Here is a 15,427-nt window from a genome sequence, read left to right as displayed (position 1 = left end):
TCATGACAACCATGGTTGACCCTACTGCTGGAGATGAGCATCCTTCCATTTCACAAACTTCCACAGCAGCCATGATGCTTGGTCAGCAAGGGGCTCAGCGTCGACATCCGAATCCAGAATCTCTCATTTGTGATTTGGCCCCATAAATGTGAGAACTTGATTTTCTTACAGCTTCCAGAACAATGTATATTCTTTCTTAATGAAGAGCATTGACATACTGCCAGGGCCTACTGAGCAGCTAAATGGAGGTGTTTAGGGCACTGCTGTAAAACATGTAAAGTTTCGGTCCAGCACATTGTTCATTATCTTCCTTCACTGCAAAAGTCTAGCTTGGTTTACACGTCCATAAAAGTACAGTTAGTGGTAGGTTACCTAATAAAAACAGGTAATACCAATTTCTATTTATATTGCCAGTGATAAACACAGGCTTTTATGGAAGGGTTGAAGAAGATTATACCACCCAGAATCTTCCATGCACCCTCTTGGGATCGGAAAACACTGTTTCTAGAAAAATGTGCTGAGCATTTGAACGACTGAAGTTGGACCTTCTGCAATACTTTGCACGGGAGAGGGTGTGCAAGTGGCAACCCAATTGTTACCTGCTTGTGAAAAAAACTGGATGGTACCACGTACTCATCTAAAGTTCCTACCTCTAGGATGCTCCCCATTCCATAATCATTCTAGTGGGTTGCTACACATTTTAACCAATTCACAATCTCTCGCAGAGAGATACATACTTGATATTTGACAAGTTCTTATCTAGTATATTAATCACACTCATTCCGTTTGCAAGACAAAATGGCTATTTATTGCCTCCACACCGTCACGTTTAGGGAACCACTTATTGCTTGCTGCTTTATTGTTACATGCATTTAAATCTATAATTCTAGAGTGAAACGCCTGGATCAAGCCATTCCTAAAACGCTCTTCCTTCGTAAAAAGGGAACCACAGTGGCTTTTTTCTGTAACATGTCACTAGCTGACACGTTTGAAGGAACAGCATAGACAGCAGTTCAGACATTCGCAAAATGCTACTGTGTTGATACTCAGCCAGGTAAGAACCGCAAGTTGGATTAACATTCATTTAACATACCTTTTCATATTTCAGCTGCCTTCTACAAGCTGACTTTTAAAAGCAGGCAAAGTAATTCTTTACAGTCTATACAGCATGCTGATAACAGAAATGGTTACTCTGTATGTAGGTGGTAGTGTTGTAGATTCATATGTGACTAGATGCAGGAAAGTATTCGAATGCTGTATTAGAACACTGAAATTTCTGATAGATACATCTGCCGTGTGGATTCCTCACCTTGTAAATATCCCCCTTGCGCCAGCAACGTTCGGAAATTTTCTTCGTAGTACGCCGACGTGGGCGACGTCACAGGAGCACGGCATCGCGCGCGACTCCGTCTGACGTCACCGACCCTACATCAGGCCCACGCCGGCGTGATGACGTCAGTTCCCTTTTTTCCGCGTCTTCGACGCTAACGGTTTTCGGGATCTTACTGCGATACTTAGTATCTTTCTGTTTATTAATAGACATTGTTTCTCTCTTGCGACTTGATTCTTCTCCGAAGATGTCGTCGAGGAAAACAGGCTTTAAGCCGTGTAGGTCTTGTGCCCGCACGATGTCCATCACTGACCCACATAAGGACTGTTTGTGGTGTCTTGGTTCGAGTCACGACGTCAAGAACTGCAATTCCTGTTTTAAGATGAATCCGAAGGCACTTCGAGAACGTGAAGCTAAATTACTTTTGGCAAAGGTAAAACAGGATTCTGGACGTTATTCAAGATCGACGTCACGGAGGTCGAAGTCGAAGCAAAGGTCTCGATCGAGGTCGGTGTCGGCGTCGAGATCCAGAGCGGGTTCGAGATCTGGTGAGGATACGAGATCTAAAGAGAAATCGAAATCCAGGGAAAGATCGAGGTCTAGATCTAAATCGGCTTCCGGTCACGCTTCGAGCTCCTCGAGGAGAAAGCATAAGAGGAGGAAACACAGTTCGAAACATCATTCAGAAAAGGAATCCTCTGACTCGAAGAGAAGGTCTCATAAACATCGTAAAGACTTTATCTCTCCTTCTCCTGCTTTATCGAAAGAAGGTTCTCCGACCCCGGAGCCAGAACCGGAGCCGTATCCGGATCCGATGTCCTCGGAACATGAAGAGGAAGAACAGAGTGAGGGTGTGTCGGGGCGACCTCCATTGGATCCGGTAGGTCTGTACCCTCCCTTTCCTGGTCCTGGACAGGATCCCTCGCATTTTTTAAATGCAATGTTCGGAGTATATTCCAGGGCAATGTACCCCACTGGAGCACCTGTTGGTCCCATGGGTCCATTATCATACAATCTGGGTATTCCTCAGTCGTATGCCCCAGCTCCGTTTATGCCATTCATGCCGGCGCCTCTTCCACCATGGCTCGGTACGGCTCCACCGAGGTCTTCGACTCCGCATGCGGCTTCGCCGGCTCCGGATCGACCTCGCAGTCGAGATCGAGGTACCACACCTGTTCATGACTCTCGTCCTGCTCCGGCTCCTCGATCGACGTCGGAACCGGCTCCGTCAGAGTCGTTACCGGATCCGTCGACGTCGATTCGATTGGAGTGGTCGAGGCGAAGAGCTCAGCGCCTTCTAGAACAAAAGGATGATGAGAGTTCTGATGTGGAAGAAGGCGAGCTTCCTGATCATGACGATGATTTCGATGAACTTCGGGATGCTAGTGGTCTAGAACTCTCTCCTGAGTGGGTTCTGCCTTCAGCTTCTGATGCTCCATCTAGAGACGTGGCACCCTATCACGTGGTCATTAGGAAGGCTGCTGACCTTCTTAATTTGAAGCTGCCCACAGTGGAGTACAAACCCAACATCCTCACTGAAGTCTTACATTCTCCTTCTTCAATTGTGGAACCTACACTGCCATTTACTGATGCCTTGACGGATCCAATAAAGGAGATTTGGAAGAAGCCCTTATCTGCTCCTGCAGTTTCAAGAGTTATTGCAAGACGCTATAGGGTGGCTCCTGATGACCCTGCATTTCTTTCTACGCATCCATCTCCGGAAAGTCTTGTGGTTCAGGCGGCTTGCTCTAATAGGGCTGCTGGCTCCTTCCCTCAAGTGCCAGCTGACAAAGAGTCTAAAAAATTAGATCTGTCTGCGAAGAAGACTTTCTCTTCTGGGAGCATGGCTCTTAAATCATCAAATGCTACTTGCCTTTTAGGTAGATACGTGCATGCGCTAATGGACTCAGTGAAGCAATTATCATCAAAACTTCCTGAGGATGATAAGAAGAACTTTAATGAGGTTATCTCTGACACTCAGGCTGCTGCCCGTATGGTCATTCAAAGCGGTATGGACACTGTGGATTCTGTTGCTAGAATTATGGGTTCATCCATTGCGACCAGGAGAGCCGCATGGCTAAAGTCTTCAGATTTTTCTGCGGATGTGCAATCTACATTGCTGGACTTACCCTTTGATGGAACTGGCCTTTTCGGTAAGAAGGCTGATGTAGCCTTGGAAAGGTTTAAGGACAGCCGTGCCACCGCTAGATCTTTGGGTCTGCAGATGAGAGGATCGACGACTAAAAAGTTCAAAGGATTTGGCAGATCTTCTTTTCGTCCCTTCAAGCAGGGCCAACAACAACAACAACAGCAACAGCAGCAAAACCCTCTATATAGATCCTATAGAGGTAAACAGAGGGGTCGTGGACGTGGACGTCAAGTCTCCTCTTCCTCCACTTCCTCCAATAATGCCCAACCCCCACCCGCATCAGCAAAGCAGCCCTAGATCCACCATTCTGGATCATGTAGGGCCAGTAGGGGGTCGGCTTACTCATTTTCTACGAGATTGGGAATCGGTTACATCAGATCTTTGGGTTCTCAATCTCGTAGAGAATGGGTATGCACTTCCTTTTCAGGAATTCCCTCCCAATTACCCTCCTTGCCAAGGTTATTGTTCGGAGGACCACCTGCTTCTCCTGCAGGAGGAAGTCCTGGCACTGTTTCGAAAGGGTGCGATAGAGGTGGTTCCAGAGCAGGAGAGGGGTCAAGGGTGCTACTCCCGGTATTTCTTGATTCCCAAGAAGGATGGCAGGCTTCGGCCTATCCTGGATCTCAGGATTTTGAACCTCTATCTCAAACAGGAGAAGTTCAAAATGCTCACCCTTGCTCAGGTTCTTCTAGCGCTGATGGAAGAAGACTGGATGGTGTCGATCGACTTGCAGGATGCGTACTTTCACATCCCAATCCTGAAGTCGCACAGGAGGTATCTCCGTTTTACGGTGGGATCGCAACACTACCAGTTTGCGGTCCTTCCCTTTGGACTTACTACTGCGCCTCGAGTCTTCACCAAGGTGATGGCAGTGGTGGCTGCGCATCTCAGAAGGTCGGGGATTCCTGTATTCCCTTATCTAGACGACTGGCTGATCAAAGCAGAGTCGCCGGAGATGGTGCTCCATCATCTGCAGGAGACAACTCAGTTGTTACACAGGTTGGGTTTTTCGATAAATGTACCCAAGTCTCACCTGGTGCCCTCCCAGCGCAACCTGTTCATAGGTGCGGTACTGGACACTTCTGTATGTCGTGCATTCCCTCCACCTCAAAGAATTCACGACATTCAGGAGATGATTCCTTTATTCTACAATGGAGCGGTTGTTCCGGTCCTGAAGGTCCTTCGTCTGCTCGGTCTGATGGCTTCTTGCATTCTGTTGGTCAGTCATGCACGCTGGCACATGAGGGCACTCCAGTGGTGCCTCCGCAGGCAGTGGTATCAGCACAACGGAGATCTCAGGGAGTCAGTGAAGATCTCCGGGGAAGCTGCAGCGGATCTGTCTTGGTGGAGCGTGGAAGGCAATCTGTCACAAGGAAAGCATTTTCAGCTACCTCCATCAGTGGCCACAGTGATTTCGGATGCGTCCACTCTCGGGTGGGGTGCTCATCTGGGAGACCTGGAGGTCAAAGGTTTTTGGTCTCCGGAAGAAAGGTTGTTTCACATCAACCTTCTGGAATTGAGGGCGATACGTTTGGCACTCAAGGCCTTCCTCCCTTCCCTTCGCGGTCGTTCGGTTCAAGTCCTGACGGACAACACGACTGCGATGTGGTACATCAACAAGCAGGGAGGAGTAGGGTCGCAGTGTCTCTGCAGAGAGGCTCTGCGTCTCTGGTCCTGGGTTCAGGACCATCAGATTTGTCTGGTGGCAAATCACCTGGCCGGAGTTCTGAACGTTCGTGCAGACAGTCTCAGTCGGCAGTTCTCTGCCGACCACGAGTGGAGGCTTCACCCAGAGGTTGTTCACGACATCTTTCGGATGTGGGGGACTCCTCGGGTGGATCTATTCGCCACTCGCGAGAATGCTCACTGCCTTTCGTTCTGCAGTCTCCAGTATCCGATGCAAGGAGCATTGGGGGACGCGTTTCAGCTGAGTTGGGGAGATCAACTCCTTTACGCGTTTCCTCCCATACCCTTGATTCCTCGGGTTCTGAGGAAGATTTGTCAAGACCGGGCCCAAGTCATATTGGTCGCCCCGGATTGGCCAAGAAGGGTGTGGTACTCAGACCTTCTCCGCCTCTCCTCTCACCCGCCGCTCCGTCTCCCTCACAGGGCAGACCTCCTCTCTCAGATGGAGGGGCAGGTTTTACACCCCCACCTCCAGACATTACACCTTCATGCCTGGAGATTGAACGGGGCAACTTGAGTTCTTTTTCTCTCCCTCACGAGGTAGTGGATGTCATTCTTTCTGCCAGGCGTGACACCACTAAGTCCATTTACTCCTATAGGTGGTCTAAATTTGTTTCTTGGTGCAGGGAGAGAGATGTTGACCCTTTGAAGGCTCATTTGTCTAATATTTTACAATTTGCCCTTTATCTGGCGCAGCAAGGTTTGGCTGTGGCCACGGTCAAGGGGTATCTTTCTGCCTTATCGGCATTTCTATGTTTGCCGGATCAGCCATCTCTCTTTAAGTCTCCGGTGGTTTTGAGATTCTTGAAGGGTCTCATAAATATGTTCCCTCCTACTCCTTTTGTTGTTCCTCATTGGGATTTGAATCTTGTGCTGACCTTCTTAATGGGTTCTCCCTTCGAGCCCTTGCACAAGTGTCCATTGAGGCTTCTATCTTTGAAAACGATCTTCCTCGTTGCAATCACCTCGGCAAGGAGGGTAAGTGAGCTTCAAGCTCTAAGTTCCAAACCCCCATTCCTGACCATTCATGCTGAAAGGATGGTTCTCAGGACCAGGGCTGCTTTTCTGCCTAAGGTGGTGACTCCTTTCCATCTTGGGCAGTCCATTACCCTTCCTACCTTCTATCCTCCCCCTCACCCGTCTAAGGAGGAAGAGAGACTGCACCGTCTGGACCCTAAGAGGGCGGTGTCGTTCTATCTGGACAGGACTAAAGACTTCCGGATGGATGACCAGCTGTTTGTTGGTTTTGCTGGCTGCAAGAAGGGCAGAGCGGTGCACAAGCGCACACTTTCCAGGTGGATAATCCTGTGCATCAAGATCTGCTACTCTCTTGCTGGTAAGGACCCTCCTGAGGGTATTAGAGCACATTCTACTAGAGCAAAGTCTGCAACATCTGCTTTGTCTAGGGGTGTACCTGTTGAGGATATTTGCAAGGCCGCGACTTGGGCCTCCCTCCACACTTTCGCGAAGCATTACTGCTTGGATACCGAGGTGAGGAGGGATGGCCACTTCGCGCGCTCTGTCCTCCAAGACTTCCTGGTGTAGCAGAGGGGGCACCCTCCTCCGGGAGTGGGGACTGCTGTGGGAATCTATTCACAAGGTGAGGAATCCACACGGCAGATGTATCTATCAGAAGAACAAGTTACTTACCTTCGGTAACGCTTTTTCTGGTAGATACTATATCTGCCTGTGGATTCCTCACTGACCCACCCGCCTCCCCGTTGTCCACTCTGCTATACCTGGTCTTTCTGTATATATGTTTATACTATTGATTTAGTTCTATTTGTACTGTGTACATTGTATATTTGCATATTTGCTGTCGTTGGTCCGTCCGTGTGCCTCGAAGGCACGGAAAAAAGGGCGGAACTGACGTCATCACGCCGGCGTGGGCCTGATGTAGGGTCGGTGACGTCAGACGGAGTCGCGCGCGATGCCGTGCTCCTGTGACGTCGCCCACGTCGGCGTACTACGAAGAAAATTTCCGAACGTTGCTGGCGCAAGGGGGATATTTACAAGGTGAGGAATCCATAGGCAGATATAGTATCTACCAGAAAAAGCGTTACCGAAGGTAAGTAACTTGTTCGTTAGGAACCCCATTGAAAATAATGGAGTGCTCAGGGCTTCAAATGGCTGGTAGAAGCCCGGAGAAGCAACATTCCAATGTTTGTTCACAGCTGTTGCTGTGAACTGAGGCCTCACAGAGCTCGAGGGGATTTCAGTCCCTTTGGGCTACGTGAATCCTTTGTTTGACAAATTAGTACATTCTGCCCTCTAGTGACGGAATGTTCTAATGGCCTAATGTTCTCTGTAGCGGGCTCTACCGGCCATTAAAGGCCTGCTCCATTGTTAAAGGCCCTTGCCTTCGGCTTTGGCCTTTAACACTGGAGTGGGCCTTTAATGGCCTGTGAAGCCTGCTATAGCTGGCACTAAGGCGATATTCAATCATTTGGTCTAACGTAGTAAACATTCTCAAGCATGAGGAAACGTACAAAATCTAAGGTGAAATCTGTGTTCTGGTGCATTGTGTTTTTTGTTTTGATGATCGTAATACATTCCGTGCTCACTCGAACCTGAAAATGTAGGCCTAAAAGAAAAACAATGTTTACTATTCTAAACCCAACACTAGATTATAGAATATTACATAGTGTGTGAATCTACACCCCTGGAAGCAGCAGATTGTGACATGTAAGTAACATAGGGCTTGATTACGATGCCGGTCAGACTCGTCCGACCGGCACCACAGGGGAAAGAGAACCGCCCAACTAGAAGTCGACAGTCCCACTGCCCTGATTACGATGCGACCGCCTTCACTGGGATTGCAATGTGTATATTTTCTACAGCACACACCCCAATAGAAAATAAACACATTAAAAACATCCCTGCACCATGTGGCTGGCACCATGCGGTACCTGCCACATGGTGCAGGGATGTTTTAAGGGGACGCCATAGATGCCCCCCAGACCCCATAGTAGAGGGCCAAGGGGCCCTGCTAGGGGCCCCCAAGTCACTTTATGCCTGTCTTTTCATGGTGGGCGACCGCAATGAAAGGGCAGGCGGAAAGGGACTTTGGAACCCCTACGGCTCTGCCTGAGCAGGCACCGCCCTCATTGTAGGGATTACTGACCCTCCAATGGGCTCTTTGAGCCCGTCTTAAGTAGGCGGTCCCACCCCCAGATGCCTCCGCCTGCCGCATCGTAATGTGGCGGGTGGACCACAGGGGCAGATGTCGGGGAGTCTGACTATGGGCCTCGTAATCAGGCCCATCATCTGTTGCACCTTATTGGATCATTGAAGACCTGTTCGTAGTCACTATGTTTCTTGAACAGTAACTTCCACATCAGTTGAAAGAGAATGCTGTAAATTTGTCTTTATGCCAGTCTGACTTGCGCCTGGTACTTTTTCAGTACAAGGTTCAGATAAGCTGTTTGACACACAGATGGCCTCTAGATGTCTCAAAATATTTGCAACTCTCTTCTTGATGCGAGAGTTTGCTACGTTGCTTGACTTGCACTCTGAGATAAAAGTACAAATATGTATTAATAGTGCAACATGTCATTCATTAGGTGTTCTCTTTCCACTCATCCCTTATTATTAAGGCTGAGGACAATTCAGTGATTGTCTTGTATTCTTGTCCATAACGTGGGTCTTTTAACAAATGAGTATTTTTAGGGTAGTGTTGATGCTATATGTTTAATGTAAATCTAAATAAGCTTCTGACCAGGCACTGAAATGAAACATTAACACATTACATTGTCATGTATTCTAAAAAGACTGTTGTTGATTTACGAATCACAATCACATTTTTCATGGAACTATTCCTGAGTGAAACTGTACCTGCCATGAAGATGCAAGTTGGTTTGTGGTGGATGTAGTTAGTGTGTACGGGTAAGGAGAGTGGTCTTTTGAGGCCCTTCAATTTTTGGCATTGAAGACGATGACTGGAGGTCTGGCAACCCAGTGATTCTCAATTCCTGTCCATTCCACGATGCCAGGGTTTTGAAGTGCCAGTGATTGTGGTGTCCGCAAGCAGAGCCAGAAACTGCATATCCATTACAAAGCACTGGATGCTTATTCTGTCCTGTTTTGTGTGAGTCCCTGAACTGCACAAGTATTAACACGAGTGCAGTTCAGAGAAACTCTAAGAAAAAAATTACCTATAAATTCCAGTCCTCAAAGCTGTGACTAAAACGATTGCTGAATACACACACACACACGAGTCATGATTCAACAATGATGCGGGTATATGCCCTAGGTTTAGTATTGAATATATCCGCTGGTCATGTTATCGAACATGCATGGTATTACTTTCAAGGTGATTGGGAAGTTGCCCAGTTTTCCTCCAACTAGTAGTGTTTACAATTAAAGCACGGCTGTGACAAACTCAAAATCTTGCATAGCTTTTGTTTCTAAAGTCCCTATCTCCTATCTAATGAAATGCTTTTAAGTGATACACAGCCCACCTTTTTTTCTTGAATTGCTTTCCCTTGTGCTTGGTAACCATGCTCTTCAGCTGGAATTTCAAAGACCTGCCAAGCTCCAGTCTCTAAACTGCTCACACCCACATCCTTATCCTAGTAAGGCATCCTAAGTGGCACTGGACACATCTCTGTTTGCGGGGGTTAATCTTTTATTGAGAGGACTTTGCATATTTTGGAAAAGTCATTGTTTTAATTGGGCCAAAAATAGAAGGTCACTTTGCCCAGTGGTTGTATTTGTTTATCTGTAGAACTGGGGTATCTGACCTTGCTGAAAATGGAACCTCAATATGACTAATTAATAGTCACTTTAATAAAAATAGGGCCACGCTAGACAGATGTTGCAATGCGTTCCAGCTTGCTTGATCTGGCATTGTAGCCTTGTTTGTTTTATATTCTAAAATACCTGTTTGTTTTTCTTAAAATGATCTTTATTGCATAATGTATCTAGCAGAAAAAGCTCAGCGAATTAATAGCTCATACTTTGTTTTAAACTAAGTTTTATCTGTTGAGTCCTCCGATTTGACTCACCAAGCGTGCATGGTGCGGAGGCCTGTGATGCAGACCCTTTCATTTGTAGAAATGGATAACAAATACTCATTGAAAGCAACAGAGTGATCGACAAGAAACAAAAACCTTCTTTCTTTTCTGTCCCTCAGGATAAAGAACCTGCATGCGCAGATAATAGAAAAAGACGCCATGATAAAGGTGCTCCAGCAGCGCTCGCGGAAGGACACCACGAACAAGACAGAGCAGCCCTCGACGATGAGACCATCCAAGTCTCTCATGTCTATCTCCAACACAGGATCTGGGCTGCTCTCCCACTCCTCCACGCTCAGCAACACACCGATCATGGAAGACAAGCGAGAGGACAAGAGTTGGAAAGGAAGCTTAAGTATGCACTTTGACACGTGGCTAACCGTTTAATATTTTTTAGGGTTTCTTATTGTCAGACCTACAAATTGAGGACATTTTTTGATGGTTATGGGATGGTAATGACATTTAAAAAAAAGATCCTAGTCGGGATTCCTGCACACAAACAGTCCAGGTTCTAGGTTCTAAGCAGAACAAGGCTCCTCCCTCTCTGCTGTCTCTGCAGCACGTAATCGATTTGCCACCGCCAGACCGATGTATAGCACAGCAGATAAAACAGGTATCACAGCGATATACCTTCAAAAACCACCTGTGCTTAAAACAATAGACAGTTAATTTATCTGTGTAGCTACGTAACTAACCTTAGAAGGAAGAACATCCGTGGTATGTTCTAGGTGAAGGTAGTTGCAAATGCCAAAATTTTGACCGAATCAGAAAACATGGGCTTGGACAGCACCTGCCTTACCGTCATGCAATGTATACTAAGAGACATTTATCATTTTTACATAATGCATCAATTAAGTTCTAAGAAGATGATTCATGAACATTTATTTGTAGCAAAACATGTGTAGAGGTGGATGGAAAAGATAAGATAATTATAGGTGTAAAGCAAGGTTAGATATGGCATTGTTATTAAGAATACTACCCTCCTTGCTGGCCAACCCCCTTCTATCACCTTATTCTCTCTTCTTCCTCTCTGTTATTCACCTGGGATCAAGATAACTGCTTTACTTAATGAATAGTATGATCCTCTTTAATCTGTCTTTGATTACCATTGAACTGTTCAGTCTTCCATTCTATAATATTAAACCTTATTCAGTCATACATTTAATAAACATTTGTTATAACATTGCTTTTTATTTAGAAGTACAGTTTATAAAACTTTACCTTCATTGGAATTTAGCAAAAATCTTTACTAAAGACATTTTAGATTTAGAATTTTAGTCGTATAATATAGCCTTAGAGCCTGCGGTATCTGGCTCTACCGGCCTATAGAATGTCCAACGATTTCATGTAATTTCCATTGAAATGAATGGGCACTCCATGACGAGTTACCCTTGTCATTCGCATCCAAGTGGTTTAATTAAAGGCCCACTCCAACGTTAAAGGCCCCAGCCGAAGGCCTTAAACAAGGGAGCGGGCCTTTAATGGCCGGTAGAGCCTGCTACGGATGGCTCTAAAGTTATTAGGACATTCCACCCCCTAGATGGCAGAATAATCTAATTTGTAAAACAAAGGCCTCACACAGTCCGAGGGAATTGAAATCCCATTGGGCTCCGTGAGTCCTTTGTTATACAGTAGAAAGTTGATGCTCTGGCCTTCTACCGTCCAATAGAAGCCTGGAGCATTTCATTGTTTTCAATGGAGCGCTAAACATTCCAGTGTTCTAATAGAAAGTAAAGGTATTGGCTTGAGCACATTACTGATTTCTCTTTTTTAAAAATGTGGGGTGACTCCAGCGCCTTCCTACTCTTAACTACTGTATGCTTTGCATTGTTGAGGACATCTTGATGAGGTTAAGTGAGAATGTTTGCTACCCTAGATATGATCATAGGTTCTGTAGTAGGGGATCTCTGTGTAATAATCTAGTGAATAGTCCCGCTCATGTGCGGGGACCCCGGAGCAATCAAAAATAATCTCTTTAACTGTCTCCTTTGCAATAGTGCATAGACACTTAAGAGAGAATTAAAGACAGATAATGCAGCCTATACATGCAAGGCTACACTGTCCAGTACTTCAACTAGAAATGCAAAGGATATTCCACCAATATCACATTTAAACCTGTCTGCCAGGTTTCACCATGGAAAACACTCCCCCACCCCCCCACCCCCTTCACCAAATCCTTGGAATGATAGAGAGGAAGGACAGGACAGACAAGCCCCCATAGGCTGCCATTATGTGGCTTAAAAAGGGATACCGTGCCTTTAAGGAAACTTTCCAGAACTCTCCTGGTATCCCAGAATGCACAGCAACTCCCTCCACTTCCAGTTCTTATTTCCGGCTCCTGCTAGCAGGGCCCTGGAGCATTGAGCTCTCCCCTTTTTTGGGATTTTTTCTACAAATTGTGCACTTTTAAAGTGTTAGTGTGTTCACTCGACGTGTTTTGCCTCTTCTCATCTTTGCTGGAGTTTCTCTGGTGTTTTGGGCTGCTCTTTTATCTAATATGCCTGCCTTATTTGATAAATGTCCTGAGTGCTCCAGGAAAAAGGCAAAAACGGATCCTCACAGGGTTTGCATCCTGTGCCTGCCTTCTTTTCATGGTTCTGAGGAGTGTGATATCTGTCTGCAGTTCCCTAAAAGGACCCTGAAGGACAGGGAGAAGACCAGGCTCCAAGGTTTGGAACAGAGAAGGCAGCAAGGACAAGGTGGGTCTGGGCATGAAGGGGCTCCTTCCTCTGCCCATGCGCCGGCCTCTGGGGGGCTCCCCAGTAAGGAAAAGGCCAGAAAACGCCACCGGTCTCCGTCGACGTCGATAGCCTCGGCGTCGAAAGGAATGACCACAGTCTGTTCCCCGTCTCCCCAGGCTCTGGCTCGAAGCGCCTTCGACGTCGAGGGGACTGACGTCGAGACCTCCGACGAGGTCGACGTCGAGGACTGATTCGTCGTCGAGCCATCATCGACATCGAGAGAGGTCAAGACGCCGGTGCTCGCCGTCGAGGCGACGCCACCGTCTACGTCGACACGCAAGTCGGCAACGTCGAGACGAAGATCGGCGTTGAGACGTAGGTCGTCGACGCCGAGACGATCGCCGTCGCCGAGGAGACCATCGACGTCTAGGCACCGACTGTCGAGGCGACGACCATCGACGCCGAGCAGACACTCGTCGAGGTAACGGTCATCGACGTCAAGGAGACGCTCGTCGACATCGAGGGGACGCTCAGCGTCGAGGAGGAAGCCTAGACGTTCTAGGACCAGGACGGAGTACTTGGCTTCATCGAGTACACGGTCGCGGGGCGCCGTCGCTCGTCTACGAGGGGTAGGGCCTCAAGATCGCCCCCCTCTGGTCAGAAGAAGAAGAAAAGGAGAGTAGGACAGTCTCCGGGCTCGGAGTACTCTCAAGTTTACTCGCCCTCTAAACCGAGGTCGCCTACACCTCCTCCTTTGCCCATGGATCCTCCTCCGCGGACCCTGACTCCTCCTCCACTACCTCAACCTCCTACTCCACCACCTCCGGTTCCTCCTCACCGTCCTCTTCCACCGGCTCTGCCAAGGTCGGCCTCGTTGCCTCATTTGCCGAAGCCGCCTACGGGCCCTCCGCAACCTAGACTCCCAGTTTGACCTCCACAGCGCCCTCCTTTCCGGCCCGCGGAACGCCCGAGGCCGCGGAGGACGAGGTCTCGCTCAAGACAGAGAGATAGGTCCAGGAGTCGCCGTCGCTCATCCACGAGGTCCAGACGGCGCCGTTGGAGGGACAGGTCTAGATCCCGCCACACGGATTCGTCCAGTGCCAGGGACTACTCGCCGACACTGACGGACTCCCCTCGGACGAGGGTGTCCCCGATCGACGACATTGTCTCCTTCCAGGAGGTTTTACTGCGAGGAGCGGCTAAGCTGGGCATCACACTCACGGTGCCCGGGCCCCTGACTTCCGTCATCTTCGAGACCCTGCATAAGAAAGTTGTCTCGCCCCTTGTTGCCGTTGGTGCCTGGGCTGGTGGAACCGGCCATGGAGCTCTTCCTCACCCCTGCGGTTATGAAATCAGCTCCTTCCAGGCTGCATAAGAAGTATCGGGTTCCTGACTCGGATCCGGCGTTCCTTCGCTTGGACCCTGCGCCGGACTCCGTGATTGTGATGGCGGCGAGGAAGCAACACGCCACCACTCCGTCATTGACAGTGCCTCCTGACAAGGAGAGCCGCTGGATGGATTCGGCGGGCAGGAAGGTCTGTGGGACGGCCGCCACGTCTATGAAGGCCGCAAGTGCCTCAGCCTTGTTGGGACGTTATGATCGGTCCCTATGGGAGTCCCTTGCACGGTTCGTGGAACTTCTTCCCCGGGAGAACAGGGAGGATTTCCAAGAGATCATGAACGAAGGACTCATGGTCTCCAACCAAGTGATCGGCTCTGCTGCGGATTCCTCCCTCCTGGCAGCACACGGATACTGTAATGGGGTCAACCTGAGGCCCCACGCCTGGCTGCGTCTGACGTCCTTGAAGCCTGAGGCGCAGCAGAGGGTTGCCAATCTACCTTTCTCGGGCGAGACCCTTTTTGATAAACATGCGGACGAGGAGCTGGCCCGCATAAGGGCGGAGGCTGAGACCCTGACTGCTGTCGGGTTGGAATAGCCAAAGGAACAGAAGAAGACCTTCCGCTCGTTCCAGAGACGGTACGGGGCGCAAGGTAGAGGGCAAGGTCGACAGGCTGGGCAGCAACAACAGCCGCAGCAGCAACAGTTCCAACGACGCCCGTTCCAAAAGCGTCAGAGGGGCCGCGGTGGTCAGCAGTCTTCATCCGCGACCAAAGGCCCGGCTGGGTCTAGGCCCTTAGGTGCTTCTTCCCCCTCAACCGTTACCCGCTCCGGTGGGGGGAAGCATCCAACATTACCTGACAGAGTGGAGAAACATTACTCAAAACAAGTGGGTGCTGAATATTGTTTGCAGTGGATACAGTATTCGGTTCACCAGTCCGCCTCCAGCAATTCCACCGGTTGCCTCGCAGGTCCAGCTTCGCGAGCTCCAGGCGGAGGCCGACACCCTGTTAAGAAAAAGGGCGATAGAAGACGTCCCTCTGTCTCAAAGGGGAAAGGGCCTTTACTCTCGCTTCTTCCTGGTGAGGAAGAAAGACAAGAACGAGTTCAGGCCCATTCTGGATTTGCGACAAGCAAACAAGTGGATTCGCAGGGAAAAGTTTTGCATGCTGTCTTTGCACCAGATTTACCCTCAGCTGCAAAGGGGAGACTGGCTTTGCGCGATAG

At 48.7% G+C, this 15,427-nt stretch overlaps 1 protein-coding gene across 5 annotated transcripts in view; it reads left to right on the top strand.

Annotated features, from left to right (window-relative positions):
• Positions 1-15,427, top strand: part of AMOT (angiomotin) — a 240,684-nt gene that overhangs the window by 210,679 nt on the left and 14,578 nt on the right. For all 5 annotated transcript variants that reach the window (XM_078688817.1, XM_078688819.1, XM_078688818.1 and 2 more), the window contains one exon: positions 10,300-10,535. In XM_078688817.1, coding sequence (XP_078544943.1) covers positions 10,300-10,535 — 236 coding nt within the window. The remainder of the gene's footprint in view (positions 1-10,299; positions 10,536-15,427) is intronic.

This window comes from Lissotriton helveticus, chromosome 4_1 (genome assembly GCF_964261635.1).
Source record: "Lissotriton helveticus chromosome 4_1, aLisHel1.1, whole genome shotgun sequence".
In the NCBI taxonomy this organism is placed as follows: domain Eukaryota; kingdom Metazoa; phylum Chordata; class Amphibia; order Caudata; family Salamandridae; genus Lissotriton; species Lissotriton helveticus.
Note: the sequence above shows the minus strand (reverse complement) of the source record. Positions and strands in the feature narration are given on the sequence as shown.